The sequence below is a fragment of the Zonotrichia albicollis genome, chromosome 3 (genome assembly GCF_047830755.1).
Source record: "Zonotrichia albicollis isolate bZonAlb1 chromosome 3, bZonAlb1.hap1, whole genome shotgun sequence".
Lineage (NCBI taxonomy): Eukaryota > Metazoa > Chordata > Aves > Passeriformes > Passerellidae > Zonotrichia > Zonotrichia albicollis.
This window is the reverse complement of record NC_133821.1, coordinates 101,116,239-101,137,783: the sequence shown is the minus strand read 5'-3', so window position 1 is coordinate 101,137,783 and position 21,545 is coordinate 101,116,239. Positions and strand designations below refer to the sequence as shown.

Genomic DNA, 21,545 nt, shown 5'->3' with positions numbered 1-21,545 from the left:
TCCAGCCTAGGAGCAGAATTGTCAAGAAGGCAAAACCAACAAAATGAAACCAGTCTGGGTCCTTGGGCCTGTCTGTTTGTGCTGGCATTAACCCAGCCCAGTGAGTGCAGACCAAGGCTGGGAGGTTGACAAGAGGGCTTCTGTCTTGGGTGGTTCTGGCACCCTTTTAGGTCTCTAGCAATTTCTTGGCTAAACAATGTACTGGTGAGCACACTGCAAACCATAGAACTGACTTCAGGGGACCTTTTTGAAGCTTTTGCTTGTGTTTGAAAAACTAAAGCACAACAGAGAAAAAGTTTTTAGCTTTATGTCACTGTGGCAAAGAATTATGTGCCAGGTCTGATCAATGCAACTGCAGATGGTATTTCTGTGTGTGAAAACACAAATTAATGACAATAAAGACTTCCTCAAGCTGCTGTCTGCACAATGTCCAGGTGCACAACTGTGATTGCATAAGGCGTGCAAAATCTTTTTTGTGTGTGTGTGCATTGTGATGCGGTGTGGTTTCCTGGCTCGTAGCTAGACAAGATTGTGACAATGAAGATTCAAGCTGCTGAGTGATTTTTCTGTGGCATTGTGCAGGATAGCACTCTCTTGTTGTTTTCCAAGGTATTTGGTTTCACTTTTAAAAGTTACACAACAGGGACTAATCCCCAAAGCATTATTAAAAAAAAAAAAAAAAAAGGAGTGTAAGGGGAGCACTAAGAAAGAACTTGGCTAAATTGTTTTTGACTACGTGATTTGTGATTTTCTCTGTTGGGAAAATAAACTAATCAGTAGCAGCTAGATGTGCTGCTCCTCCATGTTTTTAAATTAAGAGCGGTCACCAATGATTAGACTTATTAATTAAAATATCAGTGCAATTACTAGCTGCAGCTCTTTTTTTTTTTTCCACAGACAAAAATCCGATCTCACTTCTTTATTATTGCTGTGATCTCTCTATATTATCATAATTTGCTTTGAGGCTTTTATGTTACAGTTCTTACCAACAAACTGGTATTTCAAGAATCCAGAAATACATTTTGTTTAAAAGTAAACCGATGACTGAAATTTCATTTTATCCTGCTTTGTTATTTTCCACTGGAGAAGGTACTGCAGTGCTGTAAAATACTGGGGAATACAACTATAACCTCCATCTCGGTTTTTCTCGCGGCAGAAGCGTGTCCGTGGCTACGAGCTTGCTCCTGGCGATGAGAAAGACGCGTGTGAGATTCCTGGATGTTTGCTGCCAGTGAAACAGCTCCGGAACGCGGCCGGGTGGAGCAGGATGCTCTCCAGGATATCCAGGCGGGACGGAGCTCGACTCGATGGTTCGGCGCGGCCGGCGGGGCGCTCTGGGCGGCCGCGCCGCACTCTATGGTGCGATGGGAGGAGCGGCGGGGCACGGCGGGCGGCCCCGGCCCGGCGGTCCTGAAGCCTTCAGCGAGCACCATGTCGCCTCCGAAAGGTAAGGCCGGCGGTGCGGGGCGCCCGGCGGGTCCCGCGGCTCCCGGTGGGCGGCACGGCCGGAGAACGGGGGCAATTTCCACCCGCTTTCCCAAGAGGAAACGCGACCCGCGCGCAGACTCCCCCTGCCTCCCCCGTGCCAGAGGAAGTGGAACTGTCCTCCGCGCTGGGGGCTGTGGCACCGGGCGCCACCACCGCGGGAGAGAAGGGGGGGAAGGGGCTACGCGGGGCTGCGGGGTCGCGCTGGGGAGGGGCTCTCCCCGCCTGCTTTCCCGCCCTCCCGCTCTCTTCTCGCCGCCCGGGAGCTTCTCCTCGCGGTGTAGCATCGCTGCGTTCCCGGCGTGTGCTCCCGGAACGGGGCTTGCCGGGTCCCCGGGACGCCTCCACCTTTAGGATCTGCCACAGTCGCGTCTCCCCCTCCACCAGTTCCCTTCTGACCGTGCCGCAGCATCTTTGGGGCTTATCCCGGGGCGCGGGCGGTCAGTGCACAGGGACATCCCCTGCGCCCTCCCTGTGGGCACCGCAGGTGTCCCTGGAAACGCCGCCGCACCCAGATGCATAGGTTGTGTTGAACATTAGGAGGAATTTCTCCACAGAAGGGATGATTAGTTGCTGGAATGGACTGCCCAGGAAGGTGGTGGAGTCACAATCCTTGGAGATGTTTAAGGAAAGACTGGATGCGGCACTTTGGGGTACAGTGTAGTTCACTTGGCGATGTCCGGTCAAAGGTCAGACTCGATGACAGGAGACGTTTTTCCCAACCTAATTTATTTCCTGATTCTCAGGGATACTGTATACAGAGAGGCCAGAGCTCACATGGTCCCGAAGCCAGAACCTCGGGCAAGCCAGGAGGGCTTAAATCCGCCAGGACGGCGCCGCCTGCCCCTCTTCCAGCTCGCCCATGGAGGGCCTTGCCCGGGGCTCCCTAGCCCCGGCGGTGGCTTGGCGAGGCCTGGCGGAGTGAGGGGCAGGAGGCTCCCGGCAGTGTGAGGGGCAGGAGGGTCCCAGCAGTGTGAGGGGTGGAGAGTCTCGGCAGTGTGAGGGGCTGGAGGCTCCCGGCAGGGTGAGGGGCGGGAGGCTCCCGGCAGTGTGTGCCGGGCACCTGCCACCCCAAATTACCGGGCAGGCAGCGGGCTGTGCTCCAGTGCCAGGCTTGGCCCGGGGCTGCCTTCCAGGAGCCCTGGCAGAGCCCTGAGATCAGCCGTGGAGACGTGTGGGAGGCTCGCACTTTTATCCTGAGGCTTTTGGCCCGTCTGGTCCCTTTTTGCCAGAAATGATTTCATCCAGGTGGGATTTACTGGGAAAAAAACCAAAAGCTTCTTCCAGCTTTCTTTTCTTTAGGCAGGTGTAAGTTCAGATTTACCCAGCAGAAGTTATGGGTGCCCCAGCTATGCTTCCTGCTGCTCCCCTCTCTGCACTGGTACTGATGCAGACATGGGAGCCAGCCGAAGAAATGTCCAGGCCGAAAAGAATTACAAATACCTTTTTACATAATGCTAGAACTATCTAGTGTAGATACTAGATTTGTTATGTCTTGCTGCCTTTGGCTTATCCAAGTTTCCAAACCATTGCCAAACTGGGGCTTTTTTTTTTTTTTTTTTAAGAGTAGTTACTAGAGGCAAGGATTAAGTTTAGCTTTAGTTTGGTGGTGCATAGACTTAAAATCTTCGTGTGTCAAATCACAGCATTAATATAATTTCTGTCAGCACTGAAACATCATTTGAAGATATGTTTTTGTAAAACCAGATGGGGTTAGTTATATTTCCTTGTTGTCCTTGTATTTCCTCCCCACAATCCAAATTTAATTTAAAAATGGGTTCCAGCTTGTAAGTCTCTTCTAAGCATTGTTAGTCCAAAAACTAATTGCCTCTACCTTTTAAAAGTGGTTACTGACGTGGATAAGATTTTTATCTATGAGGAAGTAGCTAATTTAAATGATTGGAGTGGCAGGAGGTATTAACTGTACCTTGCAGAAATGTTATGCAATTGAAGACATCTCTGGTTTGAAAGTAACATGAACCAAAGCATCGGTCGCACTGGATTCAGCAACTCGTTCCTTTATTAAATGAACAAAATTATTACAAAACTACTTATCCTCTATCTCAATCCCTAATCAGCAGAGGAATACAAACTTAGACCAATTAAAACACATTTCCTTAGGATATTTAGAACATGACAGTGGCTCCAAAGGTGCTGCTGAGTGACCAGTACCCACCAGAGAGATGCCAAGCATAACAATCTGCCAGTGCGAAAAAGGATTTTGTAGAAGCCACACATTGGCTGATGTCTCGTGGTGGGCTTTGCCTTTGTGCAGAGAAATCCCATTTGGAGTTGTGTGCTGTTCTCCCAGCTGGTTCAGATGCAGGCTCAGCATTCCCTGACCTGGGAGTGCACTGGAGTGGCCTGATGGAACTCTCAGGCCTTGGAGGAGCGTGGATGGATGAAAAAGTGCCATCTTCCAGGGGACCTTGGACAGGCTAACTCCAAAATTTTGCAGGATAGTAGCTGGTCCAGGTCAAAACTGTTACAAGTATTGCTGCTGTTGTAGGAATCTATCAGTGGAGAGGACAGAGGGGATAACACAAATGGCACACAGTCGTTGTGTGATTTAATTTTCTTCAAGAGCTGTAACCTTAAACCTTTCCACAGGGATTTTTTCAAGAAAGTCCTTCAGTCCTTTGTGTGAAGAGCCATCACCATTCAGAGCAAAATCTTCTTTTACTAACTTGAGTGGAAAATAGGGCTGACAGAAGCGCTGCCTTTTTTATTAAGATTTGCTAGATTTCTTTGCTTATATTGAACTTTTCCTCTCTTTTTGCTTTTGCTAGTCTGCCAATACTCTTTGTGTCTGAGTTCAGTATATTACATGAGGAGGAGCAGATGCCATTTCAGAGTGAGTGCCTACTGTCAGCTAGAGAGCAGGAAAGCACTGAAAGAGTTTTTGATTGTTATTAGATAAATGTTAATGTATGATTAGTTTTTTCTAGAATGAAGGATGATTACAAGGGCAAGAGAGCATCTCATTTTCAAACACTTGGGGTTCCTGTACAAGCTTCTTTGAGAAGGCTGTAAAATTTAACCAATTTTTTTTTTATGGAAAGTGTTTCCTAACATTGTAATTATTGTCTGCTGACACAGTGGTGTTCAATACACACCTGCAGCTGCAGAACATGCTGTTTCAGTTCTTAAATGAAAATGGGGGTCACACTGAGTCTCTCTCTGTTTCAGAAAATGTCAGCTTGCTGTTCAAGCTGTACTGCCTCACGGTGATGACCCTGGTTGCTGCCACGTACACAGTGGCACTGCGGTACACCAGGACAGTGGAGACAGAGCTCTACTTTTCAACAACAGCTGTGTGTGTCACTGAAGTTATCAAGCTGTTCCTGAGCCTGGGCATCCTGGCTAAGTAAGTGTGGGAGTGCTGATCAGTGTTTTAAAACCAGTCCTTGCTTCTAACCTCAGATTCTCGGGTCCTGAAGTGCAGGTATGTTTGAGAATGTGGCTGGATAATGGTGCTGTGGAAAGGTAATTTAGAGCAGGTTAGAGCTTGTGAGTCCTCATCAACTGAAACTGCTTTGTATACAGCACAATATTCAGGTGTAACCTTTCTACATATTTTCTATTTTTGGAATCACTTCAGAGTGTCAGCATGGATTATCCATGATGTTTTGGTCTTTAAGATGTTGGTGTAGATGAAAGTCAGACTTTGATCATCTGCTGTGAGCCATCATCTGCTGAGTCACATAAAATTCTAACATTCCTACTAGTAAATTTTCCCAAATAATGTTACAGACAGACATTTTGCTGTCTCTAATAATCTGCAAGCCAATACACAAAGGCTGTGATCAAAAAATAGTAGTTTCTGTAATTCCAGACTGCTTCTAAAAACTAGAGCTTTAGTCCGTGCATGAGCATCTCAAATAGGGAGGCTATCAGTCTGCTGCCTTTTCTCCTTTTCAGCTTCCTAGGAAGAATCTTTATATTCTAGGAATATAAAGATTTTTTCTATATTTTCTCTTTTTCTATTTTTTTCTATTTTCCAAAGCCCAGTTCTTGCTGCTGTGATAGAATTTGTTCTTTTAGGGTCTCTGTCTCTCTTTGTGGCTTGTGGTACATCAGAAGGCTGGCTGTTATGTGCTCATGCAGTCACATGATGTACTTCAGATTTTCATCAGCTCTTTGCCTCTTAGCACACAAATGGCATTTTACTTGCTTTAGAAGTGAGGTGATATTTGAATTTGGTGAGGCAACTGTGACAAACTGCTTTTTTTCTTTAACCTTTCATTAAATGGAATGTGTTAGAAAAGGCAGATATGTCCAGCGGGGAATGTCTGTTTTTCTTTACATGCACCCTGGACACCCTGTCAGCACAAAATGCTGGCAGAAATGACTCTGCTGACACGTGGTTCTGCTGTGGCTCTCACTGTTGTGACCAATGAGGATCCCACTTCCTCTCTGACACTGAAGCAGCCCATGCTTCCCAATGGTGAGGGCAGAGAGCTCCCTCTGGGCAGCCTCACCTGTGTGGGTAATTTGTCAAATCTTGTGCACCTGGGACTCAGGCTGTTTGTAGTACACCTAGTGCAGCAGGGGAAGCAGTCCCTTTTGTTAAGAGTCTGTAATATTTTGTTCATTAAATGTATGAATGGTCTTTTTTATTTGAAATAATTAAAAACTAAATTACGTTTAACTCAGAGAGAAGTCTTAGCATGTTGATGTTTTTAGAGCAGCCCAGCACAGCAAAACGTGTCTGTAGCCCATTATTTTCTGTTTGTCAGCAGAGGATGTGTAGAATGCAAGTGTAGCCAAGGGGGCAAGCATGGGCTGAGCTTCCCTTAGCTGGTGGCAGTAACTTATGGAGCCTGTTGTTTTGTGTTGACAGATATGATGAATAATATTTCCTCCTTCATTTTGCTTTTCATAACTCTGTAGATCTGCGCTTTCATCACTGATTTATTTTCTAAGCCAGGAGCCCTAGTTTAATTTTTCTGGGATCATCATAGTACCCATCCTTAGAGCATTTCCAGCATTGTTACATCCCTTCTGAAACAGGATCCAGAGCTGCATGCTGTAGTCAGGATATGAACTGCCATGGCAGAGAATGAAGGTGTGTTCTCTCTCAGCCTCAGTTCCTTTCCTAAGGGTTATGCTCATTTCTCTGAAGCTGATGCCATCCTTGAGCTGGTGCCATCCCAGAACTACTTGCATTTTTTTGCCAGGTCTCCATAACTAGATGAGAGAGAGTTGCTGTAATATAGGGGTGGCCATTTCTTATGGTTCTTTCTCATTCATTGACACCTGAGCCTTATTTACCAGTTTAAATGGGAAGAATCAGATTCACTGACCTGTTTGGGGCTTATAAGGTCTATTCTGATCTGGTCAGCTGGTGGGGTTTGTTCTCCATAGCTGAGGGAGAGATGGGCACCAGCAGACACTGTTCATCAGGCCAAGCTCCCTCTCCTTGGTAAAGTGTCTGGCATACTGATGGGTCCAGAAGTTGCCAACTTTCTAGTACCCTCCCCTTCCAGATCACTTATGAATATGCTGAACAGCATCAATTCCAGCACAGCTTCTTTCCCTGTCTCCTTTACAGCTTCTTTCAGTTTTAAATCCTAACCAATTTGTCTCACCCCAGGTAAGGTGCCTTTGTAGTTCAGTAACCAGTCCTGTTTTTTTACTGTACAGCAGCATACATTTGTGTGGGTACCTGTCATGGTTTGAGCCTGGCACAGAGCCAGTGCCCCCCATGAAAATTCCTCACCCTGGTGTCTGCTGTGAGATGTGACCAGGAATAAGCAAAACAGGCTCCAACTTAAACATAAAGGACACTTTATTACTTAAACTACAGGAAAAAATAGGGAAAGACCATAAGGAAAAAAGAAGAAAAGAATTGAAAACCTTACAAAACCACTTTCCTCCTCCCCACTCCCTGACTTTCTCAATCCAATACATTCTCTCAAAAACACCAACTGCCCAGCCCGGCACGACACTTTAGTATACTCAAACTGCAGTTCATGAAGAGGAAAGGAGTCCTTCTTGTTCCATAGGCTTCTCCTGGAAACACACTGAAACCTCGTGTGCTTCCCTGTCACTTCGGCACCGCCCGGAAAAAAAAGTCCTTTTGCCGCTTGTGACATGTTCCTTCCATGCCCAGTGCTCTCACCACTGAGACATGGCCAGAGCTGCTTTTAGGGTTGTCTTTCAAGGATGCCTTGTCTCACTCCAAAAAGGCACAGTCTCTGCTTTTGGGACATCTGTCCCCCCCATATTTTTCCAACCCCCTGGGGCCGGGGGGTCCTCACGAATGAACCCTCCTGGTTTTGAGGCACTGCTTCCCCCTAAGTGCAGTCTCTGTGTCACAGGAACAAACTGAGTCCATGGCTACAAGAAAAAGTCCAGCCAAAAGGCCACTCCAAATCATCTCTCCCCATCCAATCATCTCCACATTCTTCGGGCCAGGTCCTTGTCTTATCTCATCTCCTATCTCCCTTCTTATTCAGCTTCGAGGAGGATTAGCATTTTTGCAAGGCCCCAATCATGCAAGGAAGGGTTAAAAGTTTTCAGTCTCTGTCGGTCCCGGAGCGACTCCCACGCACGCTGCCCACACGCTGCCGCTCCGGCCGGGCAGTCTTCCTCCCCCCTTCTCCTCCTGGCTGGCTGCTCTCCTGGGGGGGGGGGGGGGGCTGGCTGCCCGATGTCTCGATGTCTCTTGGGGCTCCTCCACCCTTCCATCCTTGAAAGCCCCTCAACCCCCACCTCTGTCCAGGCCCCGGGCCTACCGCATGGCCGCCCCTCCCCCGCCCAGCAGCAGCGGGCTGGGCGGGGGGAGAGATCTGACCTCCTCGCCGCGATGTCCAAAAAGAGGGAGTACCAAGGGCAGTGCCCTGCTTTTAACCCCTGTGTATTCTCGGAGGTGTGTCCAAACCCCACTGGCTACACCGGGTGCCAGTCTCAAACCCAAAACCTTCATTGGTTTGACCACAGCTTCCCAAAATTCCCACTCCTTCCTGGTCAAACCACCACAGTACCTTTGCTTTTTGAAAGAGATAGCATTGGTAACTGCAGCGTACAGGGTGCTAGAGTACAACTCTCCCACTGTTCCAGCTGCCAAGTTTGTTTTCTTACACATTATTACATGATGCCTTCACTGTTTACTCTTAAGGCATCTCCTGGAGGGCACATTGAATAGATGAATGCCAAAGAATTGTCTTTCAAAAGAGAAGCTTATGATAGTTTAAGCTGTGCTAATTGTTAACTGAAGTATCCTCTCCATTTCTCATGCTTATTTAAAGTCCTGTTCACCATCTGGTAATAGCATTTGCTACGTTCTTAGCTGGTACATAACTACTTAGTCATGGATGAAGAAAAGCAGAGCTGTTTTGCAAACTCTACTTTTAACTTCGGCTTTTCTAACAAATGTGTTTTTCTGTTGCATAACTGATAGGTATTAGTATCTCTCACCTCTTCATACTTAGAAATTGGCTTTGTCAATGGGGTAATGAATTTATGAAAGGGGAAATAGCTTTAAAGTGGAAGAAAATAGGTATTAGGAATAAATTCTTTAGTGTGAGGGTGGTAAATCTCTGAGACAGGCTGCCCAGAGATGTGGTGGATGCCCCAGCCCTGTTGATGTTCAAGACCAGGCTGGATGGGGCTTGGGGCACACTGGTCTAGTGGAAATTGTCCCTGCCCATGGCAGGGAGGTTGAAACAAGATGATCTTAGGGTCTTTTCCAACCTGAACCATTCTACAAAGAAAATTGATAATGTTTTAAAATTCAAACCTAGATGAACATCAAGAAAGCTGAATTCAAGCTAGATAATTGTTTATTTTCTGATTTGATCTTGCAGTGTACTTCTTTGAACCTTATTTTACATTATCAGCTGTACATGGAGGTTTGCTTTAAGTTGTTTTTTGGCCATGTACTGAATTCAACCTACTGTTAGAGATTGTTGGTAAGTGCCTGCTTCAGAAAGCACATCCACTGCACAGATGAACTGTTAGCTAGTTTAGCTTCTTGTCCTCAAAATCTAAAGGGAAGATGGTGATTATTAGGCACATGTTATTCTTCATTGCTGAGATTTTGTTTTTGAAGTCAAAGTAGACAGAAGTTACTATTGCTGCTGTGACTTTAAAAATGTGATCAACAAATTCACATGAGCATGGTCTGGAACATAAGCAGTTGAAAAATGATTTTAAATATTAGTTTTAAATGATTTTAAATATTGTTTTATAGTTTAAATATTATTTTCTTGTTTGACAGCCCACCTTAGTATCAATGAATAGAAGATGTTATTCCTCTGTGGGGTTTTTTTTTTTTTTACTTCTTATTTTCATAGCGTAGAACCACGTCTGTGCTAAATATTTTATTTTCAGTTAGACATTTGAGATAGAAGTACTTTAGTCCAGGTGTACTTGGCAATGACCCAATTTTCTTGTAATCTTATCTCCCAGTCCTAGACAATGTAATAAATAACTTCAGAAATTGAACAAACCAAAAAAATCTGCCCATAACATCAGTGGCTCCTAACATTTTATACATTTCTGTATCTAGTGCAATTAACCATGGTGAGCTGTAGCATGAACTCTTCCCCTTTCTTGTATTGCAGACTTCACTTTAAGTGCTATTTGTCCATGGATTTTCTTGTCACGGTTATTCCCTGTGGACAGACATGTCTGATTTTTTGTGTGTTCTTTCTGTTACGGAAAAATGCAAAAAGAATCCCTTGCAGCTGCCTCTGCCTAACAACTGCTCTCCCTACAGGGGAAAATAAAAGAGGAAGAAGAAGTAAATGCTTGGTGCAAGTAGGGAGGAAGACAAGGAAGGAGAGAAATTTGGATGGAAGGATCATGAGAGGGTAAAGCCTGTAAATCTTCTGAGAGGAAAAGTTGAACAACTGGAGTGCAGAGTCAGTGGTTGATCAGGAAAGGAAAATATGCTGAAAGGTGGTTAAAGCTATTTATTCATATAAGTGTGCAATAGAAACACAAGGAAAATTAAATTCAAGAGCAGTACAGCTTACAAGTTGAAAGGCCTTTGAGAGGGGGCAGGAATGATTTGGGATGTTGGTATTTGTCAGTGCTAAGCAAGAGAAGATTGGAAAGGGGAGCCGTGGGAGAACTGGGAAGAGGACTGGAGCAGCAGCAACAAGTAAGCAGCAAATGTCAGATTGATGTACAAGCGATGAGGGAGTACCAGTAATGCAGAGGGCAGCTGTGAAAAGCTGAGCAGCAAACTGCAAAAGCAGCCAGCAGCACCACATTCTTCCCCATTGCCTGCTCTGTCACACGCTGAAATTCCTTGGAGGAGATGTGTGAAAGGCAAAGACAGGGACAAGCGACAGGGAGCCCCCACACACCCGCCAGCCCTCTCCATGTGTGTGCTGCTGCTGGCCCAGCCTCTCCCACAGCACAGGTGAGACTGGGAGCCCATGGCTGACTGAGGAATGAGAGGTTTTTCTAGGTAAGCAGTGTGCAAGGGTACAATCCTTTTTTGACTGTACTGTGAGGCCTAGTTTAAAGAGGATCTGGAAAATCGTAGGCATTTGACATCACACACAATCATTAATACCCAGTAAAAAAGGGGAGATGTGAACAACAGCCTTCTGTTCCACTGCCTATATTGACACACTGCTACACATTGATGCATCAACTTCCTGATTCCAGAATGTTTCTCTCACCTTCAGGGCTTTCTACTTGTTGAAAACCTCACTTGTTTTTTGCCAGTTAATCTTTTTTTTCTTTTATGAACAGAAAGTACAACTGATCGTGGAAGACGAATTTTCAGCCCTCCCAAGGGATTCATTGATTTGATTTCTGTTTTAAAATACCAGTTTAGGAATGCCCTCCATTATGCTAATATTTTGCAGAGAAACTGGAAGTCTGACAAGATTAATAACATCTTTAAAAGAAAATGTATTTGGAAGTCCTAAAGAACTGCTGAAATTAAGTGTTCCATCTGTGGTGTATGCTCTCCAAAACAATATGGCATTCGTGGCTCTTAGCAACTTGGATGCTGCAGTCTACCAGGTAATACAGGTTTCTGTCAGTAGCAGACCTGGAAATATATTTCTCTTTCCAGGTTTATTAGGCACATGTGTCAGGTATCTGCCTGGCATGCAGCACTCTCTTCAGCCTCAGTGTTAAAAGCGAAACTGTGCTTTGTTCTGTTCAGAGCATACACTCTGCTGCAGAGCTCTGGCTTTCTGAGCCAAGCCACTCACTGCTATAGACACTTCAAATTCACATTGTTGTAGTTGGAGATGGATATGTAGGAAATCAATGAATATAAAAATCTGTCATTCTGTAGTTGAATTTTCTCTTTTATTTTCTAGTTTTGGAGGAATTTATAAAACCATGTCCTCTGCACTACATTCCCATCTTTTCTAGGTGACATACCAGTTGAAGATCCCTTGTACAGCTTTATGTACAGTCCTGATGCTGAGCCGTACCCTTAGTAAGTTGCAGTGGTTCTCTGTCTTCATGCTGTGTGGTGGTGTTACCCTTGTTCAGTGGGAGCCTGCTCAGGCTACAAAAGTACAGGTAAGAGTTAAAATCTTCCCTCTTTGGGTCAAGAATAAATGATCCTTGATCCTTGGCTTTCACCTTTCTGTGTACCCGTTCAGTCGGGCTTGTGGTGTTGCTCTGGTCTCACTTGTTGAAAATGCAAGGGATTGCTACAATTAGTATAAATTACCACAGCCACCATAACCTAATGCACCATCCTAGGAGTGTCTGAGTAATAGATTGTTTCCAGCAGTTGGCCTTGGTAACATTGTAATTGTTGGAACAGAGAACTTGGAATCAAAGCAGTGCAAGGAATTAGGAGCAAAACTCCAGTGCAGTGTGGGTATGTCATTTAAACACACCCTTCAGAGGCACTGACCTAATCCTGTTGTAGGGAGAAACAAGTGTCTTCTGTTTCTTAGGCCAGAGCTGCTGCTCAGCTGCATTAGTGGGAAAGGTAGGTCATGCCTCTGGCAGTGCTGGCCACAGCCAAGGGGACAGTGCCTCTGAGCACTGTGAGAGCACCCCCAGAAAGGGAAACACCACCCAGCTACACTGAGCTGATCTGAGCAACAGCCCTAGATCAGCAAGGGCACGTGGTGCTGCAGTGAAATGCTAATAATTTTGCTTTACTTAATGAAGTAGCTCTGTGCCCTTGTTTTGGCTGGGAGAGAATGAAATTCCCTCCTAGTAGCTGGTTCAGTGCTGTGTTTTGGATTTAGTATGAGAACAATGTTGGTAACACACTGGTGTTTAAATGGTGGCTCAGTAGTGCTTAACCGTGAGGCCAGGGCTCTTCAGTGTCTCCTGTTCTGCCAGTGAGGAGGGGCACAAGAAACCAGGAGGGAGCACGGCCAGGACAGCTGAGCTAAACTGGCCAAAGGGATGTGCCATACTATGGAATGTTACACCCACCATGGAAAATCAGGGAATTTGGCCAGGAGGGGCTGATTGCTGCTGCAGGATGGGCTGGGCATCTGTCAGCAGGTGGTGATCAATTACTTTGTGCATCACTTAGTTTTCTTGGATTTTATATCTCTCTCTGCTTTTATTAATACTAGAATTATTAGTAATTTTTATTTTGATGTAGTTATACTTAGTTTTCTTGGGTTTTCTCTCTCTCTCTCTCTCTCTTCTTTTGGTAATACTAGAATTATTTGTAATTTTTATTTTTATTTAGTTATTAAACTGTGCTTATATCAACCTACAAAGTTTACCTTTTGTTTTAAATTCTTCTCCCCACTATGGGGCTTAGGGGGAATAAGTGAGGAGCTGGGTGCTGCTTAGTTGCTGGCTGAATTTAAACCACAGCACTCTGGAATTGATTATTGTGAATGACTGAAGTGTTGTATCCTTTTTAAAATGATGGTTGATATTGCAGGTGGAGCAGAACCCATGGCTAGGGTTTGGAGCAATTGCTGTGGCAGTGTTTTGTTCAGGATTTGCAGGTACGGTATTATTTCTGGATGTGGGCTGTATCTAAAGGACTGGAAAACTCTCAGTGCTTGAAACTCAATATTCTTCATTTGTTAACTGTCTTCCTCTAATAGTTTATTCCCTCTGCCCATAACTGTCTTCTACTTTTGGTAATTATGGCAGAGTCATAACCTAATTACTCCCATTGTCAAGCAAATGATAGGAGCATGTACCATTGGTTTTACACAATGCAACATAGAGGGCTGGTTTGCTATTGGAAGTGTCTTTCAGTGCTGTGAATAAGACTGTAGGGAGCAGCATAATGACTCACTCCGTGCATTTAATTAATGTACATCAATTTTATAAAGTTTACTTTGCAGTGAATAGCTCCCCTTTGGTGATCACATGAAATACTTGCATGTTTTTTTACAAGGGGAACTGAGCTCCTCACTCAGTTCTGCACCAGCTCAGCCCTGAAATACACATTGCCATAGTTCTGTAGGTGGAAAATGGGATGTAGAGGGAGCATGAGCAAGGCAGAGAGTTAGAGTAGTAGCAGGAAGCCTGGATAAACTCAGTGAAGGATTTTTGGTTTTGTTTATTTTTGCTTTGTTCTACAACCAGTGTCTCCTCTCAGTGTAGTTTTTTTCTCTGGCTTCTGGAGAAGGACACTAAAACTTTGGGACAAGTGAACTGGTGCTCAGAAATAAAGAAATGCAAATTACTTGTTAATTTGAAATTTGAGTCACAGGGGCATATTCCCCTGACTGTAAACTGGAGTCTTCTCCTCTCCCCTGTAAAAAACAAGGTACTATCCACCTCTAGTACTGGAAAGTCATGCAAAAATGATCTTGTGCTGTGCATAGATGCTCATTACTCATGGAAAAACATTCTGGTGGGTAGAGGAGGAGAGTGTCATTCTTATTTGGTGTCATTTCAGTTAAATAGGCACTTTGAAGCAGAAATACTAAATAAAACTATGTAGAGCTCAGTCAGCTTTTCCTGGCAGGTTATGAATTTCCTCATTTAAATAGGTGCTCCAAAGCTGCAAGACAAAATGCAGCCTTCAGAGTCTATTAAAACTCCTGCTTTCCCAGATAATGTGGGCCAGCAGCTGTGCTTCCAAAGACCTGCAAATTCAGAGCACTGACAGGCTGGTGCAGGCAGCTTAGACACTCAGGGCTTTCTTCTCCTGCAAAAGGATTGCAGCTTGGGTTTCCTTGCTGACAGCTGAAGCTCTGGGGCAGCTGGGAGGGACTGACTGTGTGCTTCATCCACAGAGCTCCTTGTGCCCTTGGGGCTTTACATGTTGAAAACATAAATTCTTTTCAAATTCCCTTCCTGTTCTTCCTTCCCACGCTCACATGAAGCAGTTATTTTGCCGTTAGACCTGCAGTTTCTGGGCTGACCATTTTTTACAGAGTGTTTTGTTAGTCCAGCAAAATGTAAAAAAGGTTATGTGTGTTTGTCACTTAGGGATGGAAAAGAAGCTTTTTCTTCAAATTGCTGATCCTGTGATATTTTCCAAGTATCCAGGGCCCCAGCAATGCTTTTAAAAGCATTGGAGGGATAATTTAATGGCAAATCCTTTGTGACTTAAAAACAGTTCTGAGGAGTACGTTCTCCTCATCAGCCCCCATTCTTTCCTTCTTCTTGCCTAGTGGATTTGTGAAATGTGTATTCACAAATCTAGAAGCATAGTTTTATTGATTTGCCTACTGTTTTCTCAGTTTATAACATTTACAAGTATGGTTCATACTCAAGCCAAATTTCTGTTATGTTGATTACACCTCATTGTGCTCTCTGGGTCTTCTCAGGGGGCAGAAATCTCAAGATAATTTTTCTGGGTTATTTTAAAAGCTGTAGTCATTAACTGTACTAGTTTGTTGTTGTTTTTTACATTTCAAAAATTTATATTCTTATGAGATAATACAGTATTTCCTTGGTTTTATACTTATTTGAACCCCTGGAGTATAAATCTGCCTTCTCATTTATTCACCATAAGTACTCACTGTATTCTATTAAATTATAAATTGCATTTTTCACTAATAAAAGAGTAAAAAGACCTTCCTTGAAGCTAATTTGGGGATTTTTGTGGGGGGGAAGGGGTGTGTGCCTAGGGCTTCTAACACACGGATCTTTGTGCCACCTTTGTTGGTTCCATATGAGTTTCTCCCATTGTATGAAGGATGGTGTGTGATACTAATCACCAATAAACTTCCAGTCAATAGGGCTCTCACCAGAAGGTCATGGAAGTCACTGGTAAGAGTCCTGCAAACTGCTTTCTTTGCTTTGAAATGTAGAGGAAATTCCAGAGCTTGGAAGAGTCCTCATTGGGTGAGCAGTGGTTAAAGAGGCAGGTGATGAGGGCTTTGCCAAATGTCTGCCTCTTAGTCTGACAAATGCCTCCCAAGTAGAGTAATGAAGAAGTATTTGGGGAGTTTCAGTAATGCAAAGCATAAAAATAATGCTCTTCAGTGTAATATCAAGAACTAGAGCTTTAGATTCAAATGAATTCCACTTCCTCAAAACCAGCCTGTATTTTCAATTAGCAGAAGGCCTTGGTTTTTATTTATCCTTGTAATCCCCTGAAGCTGTGGTTTCAGAACGAGCTGTTCTCCCAAGTGCTCTGGAGCACAAAGCTCCTGAGGAGTTTTCAGTTTCAGTACTGAGGTAATACAGATCCTCCCTTTCTACCCTACCCTCTGAAAAAAATCCAACTAAAATCAATCTAAAACTTAAATCAACATAAAATTATTTTCATGGAGACTGTGGATTAAAAAGGGGTAGGGAAAGGAAAGGGTAAGGATAAACAGGAGTGAGGGAGACCTTCCCGCTGAGTCAAAGCGGATCCCCTTGCTAAACTTAGCCCTGGACTTGACCAATGGCTTAGGCCTGAAGGTTTTAACTGCACTTAAACCTAACAGCCCAATTGAAACAATTTAACAAAAGATTCTATGAGAACAGTAACTCCTTATAGGGCTGAGTTAGTTACAAATCTGAAGAACTTGAGAATGTAAGAGAGGAACATTCACAGTCCCTTTGCTGTAGCATACTCGTGCTCACCCAGATGTACAAGGGTTGAGCCTTGAGGAGCGATGGCACCGACCCTGGATCCATCACTGGTGTTCAGCAGTGGTCTGCCACACACAGTGACCTTGAGAGACTGCTGGCTCCAACAGCTTGTCTGGTTTTGAAATGCAATGAACCATGAATCATTCTTCTCACTGAAATATTTTCGGGTTTTTGTTTGTTTTGTTTTTTTCAGGAGTTTATTTTGAAAAGGTGTTAAAGAGTTCAGATACTTCCTTGTGGGTGAGGAACATTCAGCTGTACTTATCTGGGATTGTGGTGAATTTATTTGTTGTGTACATGTCAGATGGAGCCAAAGTTCTTGAGAAAGGGTTTTTCTATGGCTACACATACTACGTCTGGTTTGTTGTCTGTAAGTATCTTATGGTTTTTGTCTTTGACATTGTTTTTCTTCTTGAACAATAATACAACTGATTGCAGGAAGCTACAACTTCAGTATGACACACTCTTAACTGTGTTTTGAGGGATTTTATTTAAAAGTAACATTTTCTTGGAAGTTATTCACTTACCCAATTTAAAATTGTGCTGAAACAGCAGCCTAAATAATTGACTAGCAAGTAGATAATTTAAAATTAGTCATATCTTATTTACAGGATGCCATGTAGACATCCCATTCCCCTGAATGATCTATTAAATCATTAATTAGGACAATGTAGCCCAAAGTAGGAGCACACTAGTGGAGTAAAGTGCATCATTTCAAGAGTAACCTACTACACCTGTACTTATGGTAACACCCTATCTGCTTGCAGTTCTGGCCAGCGTGGGTGGCCTCTACACCTCGGTGGTTGTTAAGTACACAGATAACATCATGAAAGGCTTTTCTGCAGCGGCAGCCATTGTTCTCTCTACTGTGGCATCAGTCATCCTCTTTGGCCTCCAGATAAGTAAGTTCCTTTTTGCCTTTGATTTGATGGCTGTGCATGTTCCCTGCCTGCCCAGCCTGCTGCACGCAGCTCCTACCAAAGCCAAACCTCGCCGTTTTTCTGGTTCTAGCTTCAGGTCTTCTCCAGGACTCCTGTGCACTAATGCATCATCGGTCCCTGTTGTGGTGCACAAAGGTGCCTGATGGCTCTGCTTTCAAAGGCTTTGTTCTTTCAGAGGCATCTGCAATTTCAAACAGAAAGAACCTTTCTGGTTTAAACAGCTTTATTTTCATGCATCACTTTCTGATGCAGTTTATGAGTGATACAGCGGTTTACGGGTTATTGTTTCTTGTTGGGTTAAGTCCAGCCAGTGCCAAATTAATTCCTCAGCTATTTCTTCAAGGGCTTTACACATCCCTAATGAGTTACACCCAGTACTGCATTAACTTTTACTTTCTCCATCTGCTGTAGACACCACGAGAGAAAGTCAGAGAGCAGCTGGGGTTGTGCCTGACTGATGTGGTGAATGTCTTGGAGAGGAAACAGCAGATGGCTCTGGGCTGTTCTGCAATTTTCTCCCCAGTCAAGTCTGTGGCTGATACCGTGCCCAGCACTCCCGCTCAGTCCTTCACTGTTGAGTTGTGGGTAGTTTCCTACCTTAATCCAAAGATGGTGTGGGAAGATGGTGGGAAAACTAGCTTTTTGATACAGTATTAGTGAGACAAAACTTAAGGAAAGTTTGCATAAGGAGAAAATAATCAGTGTTTGTCTACAAGACAGCACCATAAAGCAAGGGATGAAAACATTTTAAAAACTTACTTGGGCAGTGTTTTCTTGACAGTTGACACAAATCAAACCTGGACTAATGAACTTTATTAATTAAAGCCTCATTAACAGAGTTTCTTAATAACTCTGTCTAGACATGGAAAGGCAAAAAAGTTGTTATCACAGGGTACTTTATTACATCCCCTGGCTTTTTATGGTTTAAGTTTATTGTAATGTAAGCCTCTACAGATGGCACCTGGGACTGCAGGAGATGCTTTACTCTTGCTTTTATGACCACCACCACCACATTCTTACTATGAGACCAACTGGAACTGTGTGGGGATTGTAAACACTCAGGAGATCCCAGTGACAGAGGATGAAGCTAAATGCTGTGACTTATCAAGTTTGCTGTCTTGTTTAGTTTTGGGTAACTTCAATGCTGTCATTCAGGTATCATAACTGACATGGCTTGCTGAAGGCTTCTTACATGAATGTATTTATTTAAACTATTTTGTCTCTTTTCAGCTGCTACCTTCTCCCTGGGTGCTCTCCTGGTGTGTATTTCTATTTACCTCTATGGATTACCTCGACAAGACACCACAAAAATCCAGCCCTCAGAGACTAAAACCTCTAAAGAGAGACTTGCTACTGTGTGATGCCCATAAAAATGGACAGATGGACAAGAGAAAAAATAGACTTTTAAAAAGACTGCTTTTTTTTTTCAAAATTAGCCTTAAGCTAGTCATGAAATGGTTTAAGTTGGTAGAGTAAAAGCAGAAGGTAGTTCTGTTTCACATGAGGAGTTTCCAGTGGCTGACACTGAGGCTACACTGCAGCTGAGGAGCTGGCTGGGTATTTTATGGAAGGTATTCTTCATTCACATCGACAATGAAGAGTCTCATTTACAGGGAAAACCCAATGAAGGAACTGATCACTCAATTGTATATAATGTATATAATGGAGGGAAATTGGTTCTTTGTGTATTTGATAAACTGTCTTGCTCTTTGAGGGCAGATATGCCTGAAAAGCTTCATAAAAAAAACTATTAAAAAAGCAACTACTGCCACCATTTTCTCTTAAGATACTTGGCAATTGCAGTTTGATTAATGACAGGAAGAGTTCCTCTCCTAGGCACTAAGCACGAGATGATTCAACTCTACAGGGAATACCCTTGCTTTGAGCATCACCTACTTCACAGTGACTACAGGTAGCCCTTCTTGTTTGGTTTAAAAAGTCAGATGAAAGACTCTGAAGCTGTGGCTTTCCTTTTACTCTTTAAGTGTTTTCTTTAATTCAGCTGTAGGTGTTAAAGGGTTCTTCTATGCTTAGTATAGGGTAAGGTTTTTACTTGTTCCTGTACCTCTGGCTTAAGTGTAAATGAAGTTTCTGTCTAGAATATCTTTTCTCTCTCAACCTCTCTGCATACAGATGCTTGAAAAGGGCTCCTGCAATGCATGTTCACCTTTAATTTATCAGTGCCAACTGTGCAACTTCAACCTCCTTCCTCATCTTCTGAGGCCTTCCAGATGTTTCAACTCTACATTGAGGGAGAACCGACCCTGGTGCCTTTGGGCAACTTGTTGCCATTCACTGTGGAGTTTCATGCTCTTGGCTACATTTCTTTAAACAGGAATTGTTTTACTTGAAAGTGGGGCATGTTAAACACAGCAGTAACAAACATGCCTAAATTCTCTTCCAGTGGGAGAGCATGGTCCCCTCTGCCTTTTGCCAAGTGTTCCACTACAGTGTTGCTCTTGGGAGTCAAGGCTGCCATGGTGGAAGGTATTGCCAGGCACCTGCAGGCCCTCACGGGTGCTGCCCCACCTCTCTACAGCAACGTGAGGCTGAGGGGTGCCAAGCAGCACCTGCCACGTCTGCCTGTGCTGAGGGAACACTGCTTCCTGTTCCACCAGCTGGGCAGCAGTCCCTTCTTGCCAGCTGTCACATCAGTGGGTCCAAGGAAGGGCTGAGGAGCAGGGTGTGACAGCTGGCAGTTGGGCTTGGCGGAGGTTTCTGAAGGAGGAATGCAGCACAACACCCAGGCAAAGGTCTCTGCAGGGCCTGAGTAACTCCTTTTGTTACAACAGACAGAGTTTGAAGGCATTGTGCCATTAGGCCTTGGTACACAGTGGCAACCGCAGGAGTGGAGAACTTTGCTTAGGGAAGCACAGTTAATACCACTTCCTCTACTAAAAGGATGTGATATTTACATGGCAAATACACAGCAGTTCTCTTTCATGGGAAATTCCAGGTAGAGTAGTGTCTTAAATACACTGCTGCCACCAAAGGTCTGAAGAGAATGAGTGTGATAGCCTTGCCCCTGCAAATGACTGTGCCACACCTGCTGGTAGCAGGGAGAACACAAACCAGCACAGATGGAGTTTCCAGCCTTCAGCAGCAGTGACACACAGGAGAGGATCCATATTATTGTGGAAAAAATCATTTTACTACGAGATATGACTTGACATGGGATATGGCCTCGTTACATTTGATTTACAGGTGTAATGCCAAGAAGTTTCATTCCGTTGGCTAGAACTGAACGTGCTGCGTGGAAGAGACAGAGCCGTGCCTGGAAAAGAAGGAAAAAAGTCATTTTAGGGTAGTGCTAGAGAACAGGGTGTGGTTCTTGGGCCAGCAGTTAGATGGCGAGGTGAGAACACCCTGTGCAGCCTGTTCCTGTGCAGCCTCAGCCCCCACTGGGATTCGGATCTACACAAAACCGGAGTACTGAGGAACAGCCAGTGCTGCAGGAATTCCCACCAGCTGTTGGCAGCCCGCTGCAGTGTCAACAGAGGGACGCTTTGTCAAACAAAGGAAGGTGGAAAGGAACGCCCAGCCCAGCCCTCGAGGCAGAGCAAGCAGAGATGCATGAGCAAGAATGCAGTGACTAAAAGCTGAAAATCATTCACCAGGGGCTAGTACAGCCAGAGGACACTGCTGGAATCCCTCCCCTCGCTGTGCCTCGGTGACAGGCTGACAAGCAACTATGGGCTGCTTTGAAAATTTCACTCTCCCTCGTTCGTGTCTTGGCTGTTACACAGGTGGCTGTTTGGGAAGGGCTCTATCAAGCTTGCTCCAAAAATCATAGCTCTTGAAAGCTGTCACATTGCAAGATACTTATTTTTATTTACAGGATAAGGAACTGAGGTTTTCCTTGAAGTTTGATGCAGTCAAAGGAATTAATGCCTACAGTATCAAAGCTCAAATACAGACTGCAGCTCCACCATTCCACAGAATGTGGTTCCCCCACAGCACAGCTCAACACTTAAATGTGATTTCCTACCAAAATCAAATAGGTAATTCCTTTTGAAATAGATGAAAGAAAATAAGAGAGGCAGTGTAATTAATATATCATTTACTGAGTTGTTAGGGGGGGTCAAACATTGCCTGGGAGATCAGTAAGAAGAATTTGCATTTATTTGGAATGGCACATTAACAGTTGTCAGCCTCTGTGCT

The 21,545-nt window shown here is 44.2% G+C and overlaps 2 protein-coding genes across 6 annotated transcripts in view; one reads left to right on the top strand and one right to left on the bottom strand.

Annotated features, from left to right (window-relative positions):
* Positions 1-1,072: 1,072 nt before the first annotated feature.
* SLC35A1 (solute carrier family 35 member A1) lies at positions 1,073-19,173 on the top strand. The gene is made up of 8 exons (XM_074538281.1): positions 1,073-1,447; positions 4,675-4,852; positions 11,316-11,475; positions 11,836-11,988; positions 13,334-13,400; positions 16,637-16,813; positions 17,211-17,345; positions 18,615-19,173. Exons 1-8 carry the CDS (start codon positions 1,219-1,221, stop codon positions 18,743-18,745), a joined length of 1,230 nt encoding a protein of 409 aa, XP_074394382.1. The 5' UTR covers positions 1,073-1,218; the 3' UTR covers positions 18,746-19,173.
* Positions 18,745-21,545, bottom strand: part of RARS2 (arginyl-tRNA synthetase 2, mitochondrial) — a 31,902-nt gene continuing 29,101 nt past the window's right edge. For all 5 annotated transcript variants that reach the window (XM_074538275.1, XM_005485970.4, XM_074538279.1 and 2 more), the window contains exon 20: positions 18,745-20,658. In XM_074538275.1, the coding sequence (XP_074394376.1) occupies positions 20,572-20,658 (87 nt within the window). In that variant the 3' untranslated portion in view covers positions 18,745-20,571. The remainder of the gene's footprint in view (positions 20,659-21,545) is intronic.